This window comes from Cyrtonyx montezumae, unplaced genomic scaffold (genome assembly GCF_038088225.1).
Source record: "Cyrtonyx montezumae isolate F1298 unplaced genomic scaffold, pur_monq_1.0 scaffold_12, whole genome shotgun sequence".
NCBI lineage: Eukaryota > Metazoa > Chordata > Aves > Galliformes > Odontophoridae > Cyrtonyx > Cyrtonyx montezumae.
This window is the reverse complement of record NW_027071848.1, coordinates 18,086,687-18,108,487: the sequence shown is the minus strand read 5'-3', so window position 1 is coordinate 18,108,487 and position 21,801 is coordinate 18,086,687. Positions and strand designations below refer to the sequence as shown.

General features: G+C 48.8%; 1 protein-coding gene across 6 annotated transcripts in view; it reads left to right on the top strand.

Annotated features, from left to right (window-relative positions):
- The window catches only part of KATNAL1 (katanin catalytic subunit A1 like 1), a 41,102-nt gene extending 37,907 nt beyond the window's left edge, over positions 1-3,195 (top strand). For 4 of the 6 annotated variants that reach the window (XM_065730175.1, XM_065730174.1, XM_065730172.1 and 1 more), the window contains one exon: positions 8-3,195. In XM_065730175.1, the coding sequence (XP_065586247.1) occupies positions 8-206 (199 nt within the window). In that variant the 3' untranslated portion in view covers positions 207-3,195. The remainder of the gene's footprint in view (positions 1-7) is intronic. The other 2 variants (XR_010621841.1, XR_010621842.1) reach the window with 2 other exon arrangements.
- Positions 3,196-21,801: the final 18,606 nt, after the last annotated feature.

Sequence of the window (21,801 nt, the reverse complement as noted above, 5' to 3'; positions counted from 1 at the left end):
TTTCCAGGGATGCCTCTTTAATGGCAATGAGACGGCGTATTAACGGCTTAACGCCAGAAGAGATTCGGGCGCTTTCTAAAGAGGAACTTCAGATGCCAGTTACCAAGGGGGACTTTGAGTTGGCTCTGAAGAAAATCTCCAGATCTGTTTCTGCTGCAGACCTGGAGAAGTACGAGAAGTGGATGGCGGAGTTTGGATCTGCTTAATCTCTCCAACAGCTTTCCGTGGCAAGAGTTTTATGGCTTTTGTTGTTTTCACCTGCAATGTGAGTTAGAAATCTTTTTACAGGCTTAATAAAAGCTCTGCCGTTCTCCCTGTCCCACCCACACCCCTTCCTGGCGACAAGATCTTTTAAACCCTATTTGCCTTTAAAGGGAGTGAACGTAATAACAAGCTGATACTGCAAAATAAAAAAAATAAAAAAACAACGTCTGAAATAGAAAAGCAGACAAACAGGAAGGGAATAAATATACTTCTGAGAATAATCACCGTATTTTTCCAATGAAGAGCAGTGCTGTTTACCTCCTTATAGTCATCATTCGTGGCTAGAATCAATACATGAGCTGGGGGATGTGACTCCAGAGGAGCTAACAAGGGCTTGTGTACCCCCTGCTCAAAGTGCTGTGTTCTGTTGAGCTGCTGACTCTGCCTCCCCCGAGCGTGGCATTGAAGTTGCTGTTCCCTGGAGCTGTTCTCTGCTTGGATTTCCAGAGCAAAGCCTGAGGATTAATTGGCATTTACATAGAGGAAGTGAGGATCAGTTTTCCATCAAGATGCAGGCTCAGCTCTCCTTTCGTGTACACCCATTTGGCTTTGATGTCACTTGAGATTGGAGTGGTGTTACCTATGATTTCTCCTAATTGAAGTGAGAAGGAGAGAAAAGGACCTTGTTTGCTTTCATTCCATACTGAATATGGTTTGTACCAGTTTGACCAGTAGGTACTTCGGCTTTATACTGTGCATTTATGTAGAATCTTAAACTTTGCTTTCTAAATATTATTTAAATAACAGTAGCAAAGGCACTAATGTGTCCTTAAAATGCATGACTGTGGACTTCCAGGTCTTCTAGTTAGGTCTGAACCCTTTTCCAGCTTTACTAAGCAATGGTATTTGCACTTGTTTATGTTGCAGAACTGTTTTTGTTAAACTTTTTAAGTGAAGGTTTCTTAAAATGTGTAAATCCAATTGATTTAGGGGAAAATAATCAGTGTAATCTTATTTATCTTCTCACGTGCTTCTTCCTGTCCCAAGCACAAGTGCAGTGATGGGAAGGGTTAGGTTATAAACTCTAGCATGATAAATCCCCTCTTTGGACAATGAAGTGTGAACCACTAATGCAAATGCTTCTTGAGCACATTGTTCAGGAGCAAGGACTGTTAGGATATGTGCTTGACAACTCTGCCGCATCCTTCTGATAATGTGAGCAACTTGTGTGGTTGTGGTATCCTCTCTGCTTTGTCTGTCAGCAAGCCTTTTTCTTTCTTTCTCTGTAAAGACCACTGCTTGGGTGGATCGTGCCATTTTAAAGGGCTCTGCTAATTTGCATGGAGAAACACCATGGAGATTCTGTAAATCCTGCATTTGATGTAAGTCAGCTGGGGCTCCAGTGGCCTATTTTCACGTGACAGTCCAGAAATACACTTTCTGGTGCCCCCAGACTGGTTGAAACACAACTGCTGTCCCAGTCTTCCCAAGGACAGAGCATCTCCACTGGCTTTGTTATGCTCTTGGCCAGGAGATTAGTGCAAGAAGGACATCAACTTTTCCCTTCTTGTCTGCAGAGAGAATAAAAGCTGCAGTTGCTTTTTGCCTGCCCAGTTTGCACCAGCTGCACAGTATAGCCTTTGCTCTTCACAGTATCTGCAACTGTCAGACTGAAAGAAGCAGTTCTGTCTGCCCTGGAAGATGAGCAAGCACAAAGCTGCATTTAACTCTATCATTTTTGGATAAATTACGTCCAGGGCCAGACTGTTCCTCCCAGGGAACCTCTATAGAAAGAAAACTTGAAAAGCATTGCCCGTGTGTCATTTCTTCCTTATGAAAGCTGTAGGCTGCAGCTGTTATTCTTTTTTCCTATTTTTTTTCTTTTCTTTTTGTTTTACTGCAGTAGAAACAAGTAAAGCTGTAAGAGTCTTCTGCATCCAGTGCCAGATTAGCACTTCAGGGTTTGTCACTAGTGAGACCAGTACTGCCCAAGGAGCTTACTCTACACAGGCAAGATCTAGAAGGACATAGACATGAATGCCAATAACTCACACCATTCATCTGCCCACAAGCAGTGGTGGATTCAGCAATTGCTACTTAGGAAGATGTAAGTACCAGTTTTCTCAGTTTCATGTTGCAAGCAGCAGGGCCCTTGCTGCTGTTGAAAGCACAGTGTTTAGCAGGAATGTCGTTCCTTGGCTTTTTGATGAACCTTCTCCATTAAGGTGTTAAACTAATTTCTTGCACGGTAAGCAGAATTCACTACACTAGACATTCCTCCTAGTGGGAATTATTCAGGTGCTGCAGTCTTTCTCTAAAGATAATGATTTGTACCTTAAAAGTGTTTGTTGGGTTTTTTTTTCTGTATAGGTCCATTCATTCTTTACTACTGCAGAACAGCAAAGTGAAAGATTCCAGGCCATAGATCTTTGTCTATGCAATGGCTGTGCCCGACCATTCCAGCAGGCCCCTGTAAATCAGACACCCCACAAAAGCAGTGTAGGTGTCTGGCACTAATACTGACTCTTACATCTCCCAGTCTCACTAATGCATTTTCCTAGCTGGGCTTGAAGACTGGGGCAGTGCTTCAGGAAGGGAGCCAACAGTGGGATATAGCAAGGAGCAACTAGGGAAGGAAGGCCAGGCCAACAATGGGAGGAAGGCAAGCCCCTAATGATGAGCTTGTGGCTCAGTGCGAGTCCAACTCGTGGCCCTTTGGGGAAAGCCTCATTTAGGGGTGTTTGATTCATTAGAGAGCAATGTAGTAGCATCTCATAGCCTGCTGCAACAGTTTGTTAAGCCTGAGAATGGAGCTGCATACGCACCTGTGTGTGTATGTATACATGCACACAAGTTTGTACCTATGTGACATGAAATCAAGTTCTAAAGCTGTGTTTACATGTCTCTGAATGTCTGTGAAAGCCCTCTTGGGTGGCACTGCTAATTTTTGTACGATAAGCAGTTTGATTTTATGAAGTAATAAATGTACATATAGAGTCTGTCTGTCTCTGAGCCTGTGATTGCTTTTCTGTAGCTGCTCCAAAGGCTGCTGTACAAAGCACATTTTTTCAGCATGTCACAGTGGTGTTGGATTCACCAAAGTCTTGGGCGGAGAGCAGTTAAAGCAGAGCCTGGCTTCTTTTGGATAACACTGTCAGCAATGCTTTTCCTCTTAAATTGGCCTTTCATTGCCACGGGCTATAAAATGGTGAATGTTCCAGTGCCCAGCACTGGGGGAGAGGAGAGTGGAGGCTCCAGCACATGTTCAGTGTTAGCACCTGATTCAGACCTCACAGCGCTGGGCAGGTTTTTTATTGCTTGCCCCTGGGCTGAACATATAATCAGGCTCTAGAGAAGCTGTATCATCAGCTGCTCGCTCAACAGAAGACTTTGAAAAGCAAAACTGCTATTAGGAAAGAGCTTTCAAAGTTGGAAAGAGACCCCACATCTCTGGGGGCCGAATTGATTATTTGAATTTTCTCACTAACTTCCTTCTGGAAGTATGTGTAGTTTCCAGTGTTTCATAATTCCTCTGACATGAAAGAGAGAGCAAGGGAAATTGCTGATCAAGGGATTTCGGGAGAGGTCACATCTTTGCATAGGAAGTTCAGCTCACCCCAGTTTAAAAGAGACTGCACGGTAGTAAAGGTGCTCCGACTTGTTCTGATCATGGAAAAGATTAAAAGACTTGTGTGATGTAAAGAAATCCTCCGTCGAGCGAGCAAAGACCGAGCTGTACAATCCAGACGTGAGGAGGTAAAAGCTGCAGAGGAAACAGAGAAATAACTTTTGTCTGTTAGGAATAGACTCTCCTGGATCAGCTCACAGACTGAGATTTGTCTCTGATCTGCGGTTACAGATAAGAGCATGATGAAAATACGGGTGGCACGGCGGTGCCAGGGAGGAAGGAGGGAACCTGGGGATGCAAAAGCAACTCGGTGGTGTCGCTGGTACCACTGGGGTGTCTGTGCAGGCACAGGCAGGAGCAGTCTCAGTAGCCCTCTGATGGAGCAAGAGGGCCGTGTGGAACCACCCAGGTTGGTGACAGCAAAGGTTGGTTGAAGAAAGACCCAATGCTCTCCAGGGAATTGTAACTACCGGCTGGGAGTCAGAAAGAAGCATCAGGAGCTTTGCTTTTCCCGTGGCTGGGAAAAAGGATGGTCCTATGTGAGCTCCACAGCCCATGTTGCACCACCTGGTGGTGCGCTGGGGGAAGCTGATGGCAGAGGGACACTTCAGAGAGCGGGGTGCATAGTTCTTTTCCTCACTTACATTGTTCTACGAAAGCACAGCGTGAAAGGTTGGCCATGGCTGATCATTTCAGAGCCCAGCTTCCACGTGAACCTTAGCTAGCAGAACTGCAGCAGCAAATGACGTCCCTATCTGCACAGCGCAGGTCCATGTGAAGCTCTCCACTTCTCAAGCCTGCCTGCTCAGGCACACCAGCAGTGACCTGTCTGTCTGACCCACTTACTGCATACACAATTGTCCAGAGCTCCCTGAGTGCAACACAGAGCTGACTTCTGGCCAGCTGAAGCATCGTGCTCCTGTGTGTCATGGACAGTTCCAGGGGTTTTCCTATTCTTCTTTAAAAGCCTTTAACTTTTAAGAGCATATGGGATGAGATGTCTTGGCAAACCCAGTTGCCCAATGCAAGAATGTTTTCCTCCACACTGAAGAAACTGCCACCAGAAAAGCTTTGGTTCTGTTGTGAAGAGACTAAGCGCTGTGATGTTCCCATTCCTGCTGCAAAGGCAGGGCTAGGACTGTATCACAATCAAGCTCCATTTTCTGGCTTTTGTGGTTTTATGACTTCGTTGTAGTAGGAACATTTTTCTTGCAAGTTAGGGAGAAGCCATTTTCTCAGAGTGAGAGGCTTTTGTTCAGTGTTTGGGTTTGGGCTTTGGAGATCCCATGATCTGATTGGCACACGAAGGTGTTGAGACCATTCCCAGCACTGCTATTTTCAGAGGCTGTTTTCCTCCAAATGCATCCCGCTTGGCTGTCTCATACAGTAACTAGTGGAGTAACTTTGTGCAAAGTCTCTTAAAACAGAACATTAATTTCACAAGGAGATAAATTCTTAGTGGCAGATTACAGCTGCGTTGCTCCCATTTGTGAGCAGCCCCTTGTATAAGTTGTTCAACAGACATAATTGTCCTGGAAGTAAGAGCTCCTTAAACTTGACTTTGGAGAATGAGAAAGGTAGGAAGATGTCTGCTTTCAGGAAGAGACACCAGAGCATCTGAGATGTTAGGAGCTGAAATTTCTTCTTCTTGTGGCTTTCCTTTCTGTCTAGCAGTTACACTGCAGGGTCGTGCTTTCTGGTTCCAATTTGCATGGACATAATTACCATTGTTTATCTGAGAGAAGGCATTTTGCAGATGAATTGGTTCCACAGAGCCCTCTCCTGCCCCGGCAGTGGGTGTTCTCACACAGCGTGCTGTGTGACATCTAATTGAACGGGCTGATGGCGTGAGATCCTCCTTGTGAAGTAAAGGTCATTGGAATGGTGAAGGTGAGAGGAAACGCGCTGAATACCAATTGGACTGACGGTATCAGAAACCATAGCAACTCTGCACAGGGTTTATAAATATAAGTGAAAAGAAAAAAGGAATAACCTTAAGGAGGTGCTGACAGCGCTGCAGTATGCATGTTGATTAAAGTGGTGGTCTCTGCTTCCTTACCAGTGCGGAGAACATCTGTGAGAGGATGGGAGCGGCTCAGGGAACAAAGGGAGCCAGCTGCAGGTGCTGCTGATGGGTTTCATTGCCTTCCTTTGCTGCCTAAAAACGTGCCAGTTCCCAGGGCAGGTTTGTTACGGCCACTGCAAGACCTGCCTTTCGTCTCCTGGAATTTGAAATCCTAATAGCTTGCTTCCTGTCCCGGGGCTTTGGGTGAGCTGGGGCTTGAGAGTTTCTCCAAGGCTAGAAAAGCAAGTGGACATCAGTGGTGATGCATTCCTACAGGGCACAGGGCTCTGTCGCACTGGGTACTGCTCCGTGCACGAGGAGCGATGCTGTGATGCCTGCAGAGTGCTGCAGGGGTGAATGGTAGGGGAAGGTAGAGGTGAAGTGATTTACCTGGGCTCCCTGGGTCAGTGGAAGAGACAAACCCATCCCTCCGACTCCCAGTCCTGGTCCTACGGGGTGCAGTAATGCTTCTCAGTGCTTTTGATATGCGGCCCCTTAGCACTGAGGCTGAAGATCCCTGAGCTGTGGATTGAGTCCTGTAAGTCTGATTTTCTTCAGTACCTTCTGTAGGTACCTTACAAACAGCCTGCGGTGCTCCCAGGGGCGGCAGGCAATAGCTTCAAAGGCACTGGCCCATGTCATCCAAGCTTGTCTGAATTCCTTATTGAAGGGGGTGTATAATGGATATGGTTGATTTTATTTGCTTGTTAGTTTGCTCAGAAAGAAGAAGCTCAGTGAATGCAAGGTACTTCTGGGAAGCTTATTTACAGGGTGTTGTTTTTTTTCCTGTGCAGATTAGCATTTTGCCAGCTATGGCATGTCTGTTTAAAATAAATATTTGCCTCCCTTTAATTTATGCTTGTGTGGAAAGATCCCTGAGCACGCATATCTATTCCTCCATCGTTCCTAATTAGACTTCTCTGCCGCAGTGCTGGGGGACCAGGAGGAGTGACACAGGATCAGCACTACTGGGTCGGTTTCCCTCGTTGCGTCCTGGAAAGTTTGGTTTGAGCTGGGAATGTGTCCAAACAAGGAGTATGGCAGCACAACCGTGTCAACAAGGAGCACAGAGGTGAGAGGAAGGGAGGCAGCTCCGGGCGTGCTGCGTGCCTGCGTTCACCAACGAGGGGACGTTGGGGACAGAAGCACTCCCACAGGCTCCCACTCAGGGACAAGAGCAGGAAACCTGCTTTAAGATGAACGAGTAAGCTCAGCACTTTTGAGGTAGAGTGGAGCCCTCTGCCACCCATGACCTGGGAGCTCTCCTCCAGCTCTGTGGCATGGCCAGATGTCTTGTGTTCTCACGGGTGGTGGGAAACTTGCTGCCAGTTTCCTGTCTGAACATACCCACATTTGATCTGTATCCGTCTGATCTTCTGCTAATACCATCTTGTGGAGGATAGTTCTTTCTCACCCATACACCCATGGATGTATTTATAGAGTCATCACGTAAAGCAAACACCGTGTGCTTTGTTAGCACAGCTCCTTCTGTCTCTTTTTATAAGACAGATCCTCGTCAGCAGCCTTTCCTTCTACCTGCACCTGCTTGGATTTTTTGATGCAGATCAGGTTCACAGTCTGTATGGCTTTGGTGGTTAAACTGTTGTTTCTCACAGCTAGCACACAGTGAAGTCCCTGAGTTTGGGTCACAGAAGGGCTCGTGACACCCATGGAGCACAGGTACAGTGAGTGCCCTGTGTCAAGTGTCTGTGGGGTGAAAAGCCACCATCTCTGTTAACCCTGGAGCAAAGTGTCCTGCAGCAAATCCTGTGGCACACACCCCCTAAAGCACAATGATTTCAGCCTTCTGGCTTTCTGCCTCGCTCTGTTCAGCAAGTCAAAGCTGGAAATTAAAGCTGGCCACCAGCAGGGACATCTGAGCTGCTGAGTGAGCTTCTGGGAAGGAAACAAAGCCGCGTGGTTTAGGGACAGATTCATCTCTTAAGGCTCATTGCTTTCATTTTTCCAGACCCTCTCTTCCAGTTCACCGTGAAACCTCAAACAGCAGAGCTGTGGGATGCAGCCTGGGGTGAGGACGGGGACCTGGGGTCAGCCAGCTGCTGTGCAGGGGCATTACCACCTCCTCGCCACTGGGACACAGTTTGGAGAGGGGATTACAGGCAGCTGGAAGCACGGGCAGGTGGGACAATGCCTTTTTCTACAGTCTCCTCCCGGAGCAGATGTTGATCCCAGGCTGCCTGCTCCCACCTGGCCCCCACTGCAGGGGGGACACCCCACACCTCTCTCAAGAGTCAGCTGTCCCACTGTGGGAGCATTACTTGGAAAATGTGTGTTCCCATGTCACAGCATCTCCTCAGAGACCTGCACGCTGTGCTCATCAAAATCATTTTTACCTCGAGACAAATTCATTTCTTCCTCAAGAATGAGCTTAGCGCACGAGGAAACAAATGCTTCAATATCTCCTCTGGCCTCTCAGGACTCATTATGTATTTATATTTAAGCCTTGTTTTTTATTTAAGCCTCAGAGTTTTCCGTGTAATTTTCCTGTACAGAGAGGAACACACAGATATTGGAGTTGCAGGAGGGAGTGCTCAGCCAGCACAGTCCCTCGGAGGGAGTTTATAAGCCATGTAGGCAGAGCTTATAAACCTTTGATGTAGGGTTCCTCGGGATGTGGTGCTTGCAGCAGACCCGTAAATATTGAGATTTCTTAAACCACACAGAGGCTGAAGAGCACAGAGCTCAGCTGGAAAGGACTCAAAGCTGTGCTGAGCTCTGAATTCTTGAAGGCCACTTGACTTTCTGAGCTAATAGAGTCCTCCCAACTGTGCCCATCTGCACAAACACGTCCTTAAGAAACCAAGAAATCATCGGAGTAAGAGAAGTGTTCTAAATGCTTTAGAGGTTCTTAAACACTTGAGGAAGTTTTAAGAGCTAGAAGCTGCTTAGTAGTTGCTGTGCATGCCCAGCAGCCCTTCAGACAGTGCTTGGAGCAGCTCTGGCTGTTTGAGGCTGGATGCAATTACAGAGCTCGGGGCCAGAGCTCGGAGTCCCCACAGAAGTCAGTGTGCAAAGAGCTGACTGCAGATCTCCTCCCTGATAACACCACGATGAATGTGTGTGTGCCAGACTTGTTTAGTGGCCACCAATGATGTATAAAATGAGCTTAGAAGTTTCTCTTGTGGCTTTCTGATGTGTTGTTTTTCTGGTGCGGACGTGTAGGAGCTGTTTAAGAGGTCTGCATTTGCTAATGAGGGGTTGCATAATTGGGGGTATGTTACCTGTGTGCGCAGGATGGGGGAATGGTTCTCGTCCTCATTGCCTGGCTGCTCACCCACCCAGGTGGCTGTTCCACCTCCTGGCACCACCACCATAGGACCGTGGGGGACCTGAAGGTGTCCAGTGGGAAACGGGAGGGATGCAGAGAAGCATGGGCTTGGCATGAGCATCAGTAGGCACCGCTTCTTTCTGCTTGGGGGAATTCAATTGCACATTATGTACACTGTCATGTCAGGTGGCATTTTCACTTCACTTGAAAGAAAAATATCTACAGGTTGCCTGGCTTCACTGTTATAGATCTAAGAAAGAAAATACAATAAAATTTTATGAAGAGAGAGGGCGTATCCTTTACTGTGTCTACCCAGGGTAAAGCAGTGGGAAATGGGTTTAAATTAATACATGTTGTTACAATACAATGTTAATACATTAAGACTGTTGAACAGCAAGGTGAAGAATGCAAGCATCCCAGCATCAGAAATTGACAAGAAATTGTACACCACAGTGGGGTGGGAAATGCTAAGTTTCATGAATACAATGACATTTTCCTCATTAGAGGGGACGAGCCTTTCTGGCTATGGCCGTGCCAGCCAGAGCATCACTGCATGGAGTTACTGGACGTGACCATGGACACCCTGCTCTGGTGTCTCTGCTGGAGCAGGGGTTGGGCCAGGGGACCTCCAGAGGCCCCTTCCCACCTCAGCCATCCTGTGATTCTGGGATCCAGACCAGCTGAGGTGCCTACATTCATCCTCCAGCTTCTTGGCCCATTAGACATTTGGCATGGGAGCAGATCCACAGCACCTACCCTCCCACCCACTGATGGCTGAGAGCCCTAGTTCTCTTTCCCTACATCCCTCCCCAAACTCCTATCTCTTCCTAGGCTGTATTTGAGCAAATTCACCTTGATTTCCCCCCAGGAGCCACTGCCTCTGCCCTGAAGTGCAGAATTAGAGCTAGATTAAAATCCAAACTTGTCTTGCACCCATCACTCACTTTGCAATTTTGCTCTGACAGTGACCATCCCTATGGTTAAAACGTGTGCATGGTTTCTAATTCATCTCAGTGTTCAGCAGTACCCATCTCTGTGCAGCTGTGTACCTCTCTTGGACTCAGTTTTTGTCCCCCTAACCATACGGCGTTTTCTCTCCACGCATGTACTTACACACATCATCAAATCACCTCTCAGGTTTCTTTCTGACAAGTTACAGAGGCTGACCTCCAGTAGTCTGTCCCTGTAAGTGGTTTTCCTCAGCTCTTAAACCATTTTTTATGGCTCTTCTCTTCACCCGCTCCATTTTTTTATCATTATTATTTTTTTATTTTTGATGTTCTCTTTAAAATATGAGCGCCTCAGCAGGATGCAGTATTCTGGTGTCAGCCTGACCAAGGACGGACACGGAGATAAAATCGCCTGCTATTCCACTTCACAGTCCTGTTGCTCATACACAGAAGGACCAAATTAGCTCTTTCTGTTACAGCAGCCAGAAAAATAGTTCTCACGTTTAAGAACCAAAAGGCTCGATAGCTGTATTAAAGAAAATGAAAAATGAAGCCAACATAAAAGCAGAATTACAAACTAAGGTGGCATTAATAGCACAGTGTGATACTAGCCTGAACACATTAGTTGAAATAAAATGCTGAGAAAATGCTTCCTTTCACTTCAGAGCCTGTTACAAGCCTGTGCTGTGGCTGAGAGGGTTGGGCTGTGTTTCTGGGATCCTGGACACTGTTAGTCCTCCACCTGCTGTGTGTGCTTCTTGTGGAACCTGGGTGGAGGAGCATCCTTCCCTCTTGAGGGGGATGAAAGCCATAGAGATATATGCTCATATGTAGAGAGAACTGTTGGGGGACTGACACACTGGTGGCACCACTTGGAGGGTCACCAAAGTGGCTGGAGTGCATGAAGTACAAGGAGATGGTGAGAGAATTACTCTTGTTCTAGTGTAGGAAGAGAAGGCGAGGGAGTGGCCTGACTTTGCCTGCAACTACCCAGTGTGAGGTGACAGGAAGGATGAAGCCAGCTCCTTCCTGGAAATGCATGGTGAACATATGACAGCACAAGTTGCCTGGAGAGGTGGTGGTGTCCGTGTCTTTGTGTGTTTGGATGTGTTTGAACTCACTGTGGCCATGATTGGGTTGCTGTAACAGACCTGCTTTGGCAGGGGGTTGGATTCAGTGATCCCTAGAGGTCCCTTCCAACCCCTACACTTCTGTGATTCTGTGATCTTGTTAATGCTCAGGTCACTGGCAGAGCAAAGAAGAGCAACACGCTACCAAAAGCATGTGTTCTACCAGCACAAGCCTGGCTATAGGTTTTACATCTGTGGAGATCTCCAACTGCATTCTGGGTGATCCCTACAAGTGTACAGCCAAAACACTGCACAGCAGTGGGCTGTTCCCAGGACAGCTGTGTTTCACCCAGTGCTCCCAGCAGAGCAGCGGTGCTGGGAGCCCCAACACCCCACGTGCTTTTGTTCATAGTGAAATGTTGTTAATGGAAAAGCATTGAGCTTGTTCACAAGATACACGGGATGTGTAATACAGATTTTGTTCCACTCTTGCAAGGCAAAGGTCTTGCTGTTTCTTAAGTATCTGATTATGCATTTTCAGCCTCAGTGTAATGTCATGGAGATAGAAGCTTTCCTCACTTGTTCAGTACCTCACATCTTTGCAAAAATACAGGTTTTATTTTTTATTTATTTTTTCTTGTTACGTCATATGGATTGAAAGAGTGTCCTCTGCTGATAAGACAGCTTGAAGGACCACAAATATTAGTTCATCTGCTGGTCTGCCCTCACCAAACGTTCCTGTCCCTTCACTTGCTCCCCCTGAATTGCTGCTTGACAGCTGTTCAGCCCTATAGCTTCTGCTCCATACCCATCTCCCAGCTGAGATGCAAGCCTGCAGAGCTGCATGTCTCGCGCTGCCAGCCAGGCCCAGCACCAGCACCAGCATCTCGGTGGGTCTGGCAGGTCCTGACGTCTCAGTTCAGCTGGGGACTGCTCCGGAGGAGGCAGCATCTCAAAAGTGGAGCCCAATGGAATATTGCTCTTCCTGCTGCCATAGAAACTGCACAGACTTGACGACAAGTTGCTACTTTTCTTGTCTCCAACAGCTCAGCATCTGAAGTGACTTGACCTTCGAGGACATTTGCATTGAGCATCATTTGATAGCTGGAAAAATTAGATTGAAGGAAAGAAATAAACAAACAAAAAAAAAACAATGAAGAGGAAACTTTTGAACCTTGTGTGAGAGCCACGGAGGGGCTCCTGAGCCATGGGAGGCATTTATATGGGGTAAGAGCAAGTGAACAGAGAGGCCAAGAAGACACTACTGGCCAAGAGGAGTTCACCAGGGGTGCCTCATTTTTTTAATTTTTGTTTTGAATGATTTTTCCCTATTAGCAAAGGGCCCTATGCAAGGAAAGACTTTCTGCTGTTGTTCATGAAGCTTAGAGACCTACAAAGGAGCTGCAGAGCTCCCAGGGACTAAGGCAAGTATTACAGTTTCACAGAAACACAGGTGGCAGAGATGGCTTCCTGCAGGCTCCGAAGTTTGCAGGCAGGGAAAGAAAATATGTTGCAGTTGAATTCCTGAAGACACAGTTTTGCAGAGTAAGCCGGTATGACATTGAAACACAGCCCCATTATGCCATTCAGAGATACTTTTTACTTCAGACATCTCCCTGAGAGTATCTGCCACACAGGGCACTGATTTCTGAGAATTTTTACATGTCCCCCATTTTAACTCCTTTTGATAAACCTATTTCAAGAATTAAGATAGCAGATTGTGAAAAACTAACAGCAGCGATTGAAACCACCCTTTGAAACCCAGAAAACCATGGCAACATCAGAGTTTTATCCTGCAACACATGTCAATCACAAGCAAGTGTCAGATGGGACTGGTGTCCCAACCATTTCCTTCTCCCATTCAACAGCTGCCTGGGGCAACTGTCATTTAATGTCTGGCATCCTGGGGGTTGTTGTGTGCACCCTGAAAATCTGTAGACTTGTGCAAGCATCAATGCAGTCTTTAGAAAAGTTGTTCGGGCGCCTTGGGATGGCTGTTGATGGTTGATTTGGGATGGCTGTTGATCAGTTGACATGGGATGGCTGTTGTTTGGCAGCTGCTGCTTATGTGTACGATGTTTTTTCTTACCTGCTCACCTTTTGCTATCTCAGAGCAGCAGGGAGGCTGCCCACAGACGTGTAACCAGGTGTCCATCACGCCAGGTCAGAGATTTGGCTCTCATGGTGCAGGCACGAACCTAACGGCTGCAGTGTGCTGTTGCACTTTTGGCTCTTACAGTGAGGTCACTGGCTAAGCTGGAGCAACCTCCAGCCTTCACTGAAGATCTTGCAGAATGCTGCAATAGCATCACTTCCCCTGGGAGCAATCATAAAACAATAAGTTGTCATTTTGTGTTCTTAATGTGGTAGTAAATTAGATGAGGAATGCAGCATTTAATTGTGAAGCTCAAAAAGCCAGATATTACCCATGAGCCCTGACATCTTCCTGATGGCATCTTACAACCCCACAGTGTACAGTCACCGGTCAGAGTTCATCTTCTTCCTGATACATCCTCTCACAGTGGTGAAGGTGCCTCCAGTGGGCAGCATCCCAGCATGGCTACAATCTGTGCACCAGTGTTGATGATGCTGATGCTCCATGCACCCCTGTTTGCCCCTTTTGCATGAGGTATCACAGCCATACAGGAGCTGGAGCTTGACCCTTCAAGAACTTTTTTGACTGTCCTTGACAACCCTGACAGCTAGGATGGATTTTCTGAGTGAGCAAGAAACCTTTGTTTGGACTAATAATGTTTGGCCTAAAATCTTTTTTTTTTTTTTTTTTTTTTTTTTGCTCCATTTATTCAGTGTCTTCTTTCATGAAGAGGTAGGAGCTCAGTGCATGTTTTCCAAATAACAACAGCACTTTATAAAGAGCAAACAGACAGTTCTTACCCCATGTTTGGTATGGGTCAGCCTTCCTTGCAAAATAACCTCCTACATGAAGATAATGAGATGGGCTATCGTGGCACAGAGAAGGGGAACAGACGAAGGAGGTTGGACATGAAAGCTGGTGGTGGGCTCAAAGGATCCAGGAGGGAAGCTGTGTGTGTAGGGCTCCCAAACACCTCTCTCATTCTGACACCAGAAGTGTCAGGATGTACACACAATGTCCAACACTGCCACTGATGCCCAAGGTGGGCCTTCAGCCCAGGCACACACTGCTCTTCTGTCTTCCCAAGGGGCTTTCCAACATCTGAGGGTAAAAATCCTTGTTGATCTTTCCATGTTGTCAGAGAATGCTTGATGGCTGCTTTCACGATTGCCCTGTTTCTGTATGGACTTGGAACTTGCTGTAGGATTTCTTGACATAGGTGCCAGTGCAGCAGCCCAGGACCCTGCTATGGCACACAGCCAAAACGCTCTTCTAGATTAATTTTCCATAAAAATTCACACAAATATGCCATGCTGGACCTTACATTTGGACACAGAACATTGTAGTTATATCTGTGATGGAAACATACCCCGGGCCATCCCATTGTCTCTGCAGCAGCTCAGTCAAGGTAGCCTGTACTTGTGTGACTGAGCCCCAGAACAGTGTGGGTGCACTCAAGCTGTCTACTGGTAATAGTTCATAGAGACACAGAATCACCAAGGTTGGAGAAGACCTCCAAGATCACCCAGTCCAACTGTTGACCTGCCACCAACATTTCCCCTCTAAACCACATCCCTCAGAGCAACATCTAAACATTCCTTGAACACCTCCAGGGATGGTGACTCCACCACCTCCCTGGGCAGCTCATTCCAGTGCCTGACCACTCTCTCAGGAAGGAAATTTTTCCTAATATCCATCTTGAATCTCCCTTGACACAACTTAAGGCCATTATCTCTTGTCCTATTGCTGTTATCTGTGAGAAGAGGCCGACTCTCCCGTCACCACAACCTCCCTTCAGGCAGCTGTAAAAAGCAATGAGGCCTCTCCTGAGCCTCCTCTTCTTTACACTGAAGAATTCCAGTTCCTTCCGCTGCTCCCCATAAGGCCTGAGCTCCAGATCCCTCACAGCTTCGTTGCCCTTCTCTGGACACACTCCAGGGCCTCCATGTCTCTCTTCTAGTGAGAGGTTCAGAACTGAACACATTACTTGAAGTACAGCTCACAAGTGCTGAGCACAGAGTGATGATAACCTCCCTGCTTCTGCTGGCTGCACTATTTCTGTAGCCAGACACTCTAAGTCCCAGAGTGTCTCCAGGAAGGATTTGGTGGAACTGTGGTTGGCACGGACAAGTGCAATGGAACACTGAATTCCGTCTGCCGTGCTTGCAAGTGGTGTAGTCAATAGGGTGCCTAGAATCATAGACTATCCCAAGTCTGAAGAGACCCACAAGGATTAATGAGTCCAACCCCTGGCTCCACACAGCACTACCCCAAATTCAGTCTCAGTGTCTGAGAGCACTGTCCAAATGCTCCCTGAGCTCCAGCAGCTTGGAGCTGTGCCCCCTGCCCTGTGCATCCTGCTCCATGCCCACCGCCCTGTGGTGCAGCACTGTCCCTAACCCCCAGCTGCCCCTCCCCTGACACAGCTCCATGCCGTTCCCTCAGGTTCTATTTCTCATCAAAATTTTGGCCCACAGTTTGAAAGGATATTGCAATTTTTGATCCAGCATGCACGCACCTTTCGTGAAATATTGTCAGAAAACCATGACAAATGGTAACGGGTGTTTGCAGAAGCCACGTGAAGGCTGCTGGATTTACCTCAGCACCATAAGGTGCTGAGAGGAGCTGCTGGAAGGAGCAGGGCTCTGCCCACGCCCTAGGTAAGGAGCTCTGCTTTGCCTTCAAACCAAACAGAATCAGGCCCTGCTGCTGCTGCAGGCTGCAGGCACAGGGAAAGAGCAGCCACAAGGCTTTCCTCTGGGGTGGAGGAAGAGAACGGAGGGACACTGCAAAGGCGAGGTGGTGGTGCCCACAGACGTGGCCATCGCTCTGCCCCACCTTCCCAGCACACCTTCTTGCTCTCCTGTCCGAGGGTTGCCCCCCACGAGGTGCTCCCCAGCAGTGAGCTGTGCCCCACGGTTATTCATAAGCCGAGCAGGCAGGCAGAAGAGATGCTCAGGCGAAAAACCCGCAGCGTGCACGGCAAAGCCGGGGAGCTGCTGCCAATTGCACAGTCAAGTAAATAGCCCCGGGGCGCTAGTGACTCCGACGCCGCGATTTTGTGTCTGAAAAACGTTTCTATTTATTGAACATTCATTTTACACTTGAGAGCTAAAAACTTCCTCTTCCCACCTTCTGTCGGAGGCGCGCGCACCTCCGGCGTGTAACTGAGAGCGGGCTGAGTCTCGGGGGAGAGCAGCTTAATGACTCATGGAAACTCGCTGTGCACGCAGCCTGTGGGCTGCCATGCTCATGTGGAAACGGCTCCGTGTTTTATGGACAGAGCCCCTAGAGAGGCGTGCGGGTCTCTGACCTGGGGCTACGTGGAAATTGCATGAGCAGAGGAGCTTGAGGAAGGCTGCTGTGGTGGAAGTCAGGTGGGCAGGGCACTGCTGTGCTGTACAGGTGACTGAGCACCGGCTGCACAGAGGCTGTGGGCCTTCCTGAACTGCTTGGACGTGGCCCTGGGCACCCTGCTCTGGGTGTCCCTGCTGGAGCAGGACTCCTTTCCACTTCAGCCCTTGAGAATGGCACACGCAGCACTGTGAGCCAGCTGGGGACTGGGTGCATGTTGGCTGTGGTCTGCATTTGCCATCAGCCGAACTCTGCTGGGAAGCATCACAGCCGCAGCTGAAGCGTGGAGAAAGGCAGGAGTTAGAGGCTAAAAGAGTCCTAAGTAGTGTGGAGAAGGAAAATACCTTCATCAGAAGAGCATTCCCGTGGCGTGTGCCCAACCTTGTCCCACAGAAGGTGATATGGTTAGTGCTGAAGTCAGCAGGAGCTGAGTCCATTTGTCCCACATGGGTGCCAATCATCCAACAAACTGACCAGGTCGTGTGTATTGGAAAAGAAAGGACATCCTTTCTGGCTAAGATCCATGACACTGCCCCTCACTGCTGCTGTTTCTGTAAGAGTTGGGGTTTCTCTGAGCTATTTACCAAGGAATGATTGCACAAAACACATCTCTAACAGGGTTATGCCCTTTCCCACAGCTCTGTGAGTGGGAGACAGCCCTGTCCTCTCTGGCTTCATCACTTCAGCACACCCCTGCCCAAGGCCCAGACCCTTTGTGCAAGGGAAGGTGTTTAGAGCTATATTTTTTAGATCATCAAATTCTATAATTGTTTGGATTGTGAAGGACCCCTAAGGGTCACCTAGTCCAACTCCCCTGCAATGAACAGGAGCACCTACAGCTCCATCAGGTGCTCAGAGCCCTATCCATCCTGCCCTTGAGTGTCTCCAGGGATGGGACATCCATCACCTCTCTGGGCAACCTGTTCCAGTGCCTCACTACCCTTATTGTAGAAAACTTCTTCCTTGTATCCCCTTGTCTGACCACAACACACTCTAATAAAGAGACTGTCCCCTTCCTTCTTATGAGCCCCCTTTAGGTCTCAGTACATATCGCTGATTTCTAGCCCACTTGGCAGACTTTCTCCATGCAATCTTCAACACATCCCCACCAGGGCCAGGAGGAGGCTAGCACCTCACTGCCCCATCACTGACCCTTTCTGCAGGGCACCATGTGTGTTCCCCCCTTGCAGGAAAGCAGCAGCCCCACTGGGGCCCCCCTTTCCCTTGCAGCCCCCATGAAGTGATGCTCCCCAGCTTTTTGGGCTGTGCCCTGTACTGAAGCACGTAGGGCAAGGAGTGAGGGCACCGGGTGGTGTCCACCATCACTTCCCCTGCTGCTGTCATGGTCCCAGCATCTACCTCATCCTTTGCATGCAGCATAAACAGCGGCCATGTAACCCACATTCCGTGTTAGGCAGGGTGGAGCTGCCCTCTGCTGTCTCTGCTCTGCACAGCTGCCCGTTTGTTACGCAGATGAAAGCCCAGCCTGGGCACGCTGCTTTGCTGCCAACAGGGCTGTTTGGAACCCAGCCCCTCTTCCCTGCTCGTGAACGCACACAGAGATGGCACTTTGCTGCCCGGTGCCTCCCCAGCTCCACCACAGCTGTAGGATCACAGAGAAAATCCCATTGGAGCTGTGAGGGCCGCAGTGCAAGGTGGCATGGAGGAATGAGAGGCACCTAGCCCGGCTTTCCCAGTGCTTCAGTGCCCCTGGATGCTGCACTGAGGTTTGCTGGTGGCCTTATGAAGCCTTCAGGCCTTCCAGCTCCTAGCAGGGAGAGCTGGCTGAGGGCTGGTTTATTGGGATATAAACCCTTGAATAATTCCCCTGAACAGAATTGTTTTGAAAGGGACCCATACAGATCGCCGAGTCCAGCTGCACCTAGTGCCAGGCAATGACTGAGCAGGGACTGCTCTAGAAATGTGGCTTTCATTTACCCCAAAACGATGACCACATTGGGAAGGCCAGGTGTAGAAAGAAGTCCGTGCTGTGGGAGTGTGCAGGGTACACAGGGCTCCCTGGGAAAGGTGTTCCACTCCACAGTCCTACGGCCACCTCAGGTCCACCATGGTGTGCGGTGGACCCTCTGTGTGTGTAACTTCTATCAGAATTTGGTTCCCTTCTGGTTTTTTCTCTGCTGTGGATCCCAGCAGGCCCAGCTCCCACTGAAGCAATGCCACACACCCTACCTCGCTTCCCTGTTGTCCCTGCTGATGCCTTGAATTTGGTGCTGTTGTGGGATGCTGCTCCCCATCCTGCAGTGGGACTGGGGAGAGCAGGAGCTTGCTGGATGCAAAGCAGGCAAAATTACACCTTCTTCTCCAAACTCTTCTCATCTCCAAAGCATCATCCCCACTCCTGGAGCCACCTGTATGGCATCAACAGTAAAAACCAGAGGGAACCCTGGGGGTGTTACTGGGGAAGAATAAAAACTCCATTTCCATTGCTCATCCTGCGACAAAACCAGTGACTTAAAGCCAAACCCATTATGATTTCTAACATCACGTCTGATGGTTTTTGGTTGGACAGATGCAATCCTTGTGAATCTTTAGGGACGTAGCTTAATGGGCATGGCAGTGGTGGTGGCTAGAGGGCTGTAGAGGTTGTTCCCAAACTTAACGGTTCTCCGATTCTATGAACATCTTCATTCATTTCTGGGAATGGAAAAAGTGCTGCGTTGTTGAGGCACTGAATTTCCCGTGTCCACTGAAGTGTTCACATAAAAATAACACTTCTGGGGCACCTTGGAATGGATATATTAAAAGCAGGTGCTGCTTTCAGGAAATTCCAGATAGAATGGTTCAACTTTAAATGTGTCAAACATAACTAGCAATGCAGTAGAGTTTTAATTAAAAGTGCCTGGAAGTAGTTAATTATTTTAACAATTCGAGCAGGAGATAGAAATGAAGTTCCCATCCTTTATAAATCACCATGCTGCCCTGATAGCAGGATGCTATTTGGGGATGGCCTCTATTCCAGAGAACACAGGTATTAGCTCAGGTCTAGGCTGGCAAGAAGCCATGGAAAGATGATTGTTTCACCCTCAGTCATCCAGCAGGGCCCAGGCAAGGATGGTGCTCCTGCTCCAGCTCCCAGGCTGACACCCAGGCATCCCAGTCTGCCCATGCTGTGAGGTGCTGCAGCAGCAGGACCTGCTCTCACCTCAGCACAAACACTGTGTATCCATCCTGCCCTGGCTCTGCTGCAGGACATCCCCTGGGGGGGAGAGGGACAACCTGAGGTCTGGTTGGAGGGGATGGATACCAGCATCCTTCTCTACTGAGAGCAGGTCTACAGGGCAGAATCCTTTTGAGAAGACTTATCACTATCTCCTGCCTAATGGATCTCTGACAGCTGTAGCCCCCTGGGTTGGGTGGCTGGTGGCAGGGACAAGGCAGGAGTCTACACAGCATCATGGCATGGTCATGGAATCATAGAATGCCTTGGCTTGGAAGGGACCTTGAGGGTAACCCAGCCCTAACCCCTGCTGTGTGCTGGCTGCCCTCCACCAGCTCAGGCTGCCCAGGGCCGATCCAGCTTGGCCTTGAGCACCTCCAGGGATGGGGCACCCACAGCTCTCTGGGCAGCCTGTGCCTGTGCCTCACTGCCCTCTCGTGCCCACCTTCAGTGCTACTATTTATGCATCCGTTCTCACATTCTCATATATACAAGTGAATATCTGCAGCCATTTCCCCCTTTCCCCCCATCCCCGCCCTCCATGGGGAGGCACTGACACACACTGCATGAAGTTTTCTGACCACACCAGTTTTTTCTCTCAAAACTTTGCTCTTTTGGTTCTCTGCTCATGCTAGTGGTGATGTTTAATGCTGCAATCCCAGCATGTGTATAATTACCAACACGGGCGCCTCTGCCAGCCTAGCAAATTGGAGGACAGGCAGCACATAGCAATCTCTAATTGCAGCAGCAGCCTTGGTGCTGGGTGCAGGTACTGCTGCTGGAGAGCACAGCCCTGGGGGAGCAGGAGATGCACAGTCCATCACCAGGGCTTGCTCCGTGGTGGTTTTCTTTTTATTTTCTCATGTTTTTGTTAGTTTGGCTGGGTGAGCATGTGCTTTAGCTCCATCGCTACAACACAGACAGCACAGGATCTGTTCCCCTCTGCCAGCACACCTGGGGCTGAGAGCCCATCTCCCCCTACTCAGTAGGAGCATCCCCACCCAGGGGGTGCTCTGGGGGGAGATGTATCCATGCTGCCAAGCCACAGCCCCAGGGAAGGCAGGGGCAGCCCCTGGGACGTTCTGCTCCAGAGCGTGTTGGAAAATCTGTCAGCAGACACACTCAGCACATCCTGCCGTGTCACGGCAATTTTCTCAGACACACAGCCCACATTTCTCCTTTCTTAATTTCATTCTTAATGTTCTTCGCCTAAGCCCTGGGGGCAGTAAATAGCAGGCAGGTTAGCAGGAATAGCTGAGCAGCTGTAATGAGATTTGTGCTCGGGACGGCTTGCCGCCCTGCTCACTGCATCGTGCTGCTTCTGGCTGAGTCAGCGTCCCCAGGGACGTGCCGCTGGTTCAGGTCTTCCCCCTGGATTTATTTTTAGCTCTTTCCATTCGGGACCAATTAGCTCCATATGCCTCTCCCTCTGTTTCTGCATTTTACCTGGGGCGGGCTGTAGGATGTTCAGGTCCTTCTGCCCCTCAGTTGCAGGCAGTCCTCGCGGCGATGTGGTTTTCCGTGGTGTTTCTGAGTGTAGGAGGATGGGTGGAGATGTGTTCGTTTCGGCATCCACTTCTCAAAGACACGGAAGTGCTTCTGGACATCTTGCTGCTCCTTTCTGCTGGAAGAGAGGCTCCAACTGCTTCTTTCCCAAGCTTTATCAGATTCCTTTAGGAACACTGTAGTTACCAGTTCCAAATCACTTCATTTCATTTTCACTTTCTTCCTGCCCCACCCTTTGCCCCCTGAAACCCTTTTGCTGGACCCCAAGGCTTGCAAAACACACTTGTGGTGCCATACTTTGAGAAAGCACTGCTATAGCAAGGAATGACACTGCTTTCTTGTTATTTCAGGCACTTTGAAACAGGAAAACCACAAACAATGGCAGTGTGCACAAACAATGGGCACAGTGGGACCCCAAGCCCAGGTCAGCTCTGACAAATCCATCTATGGGAACAGATTGGG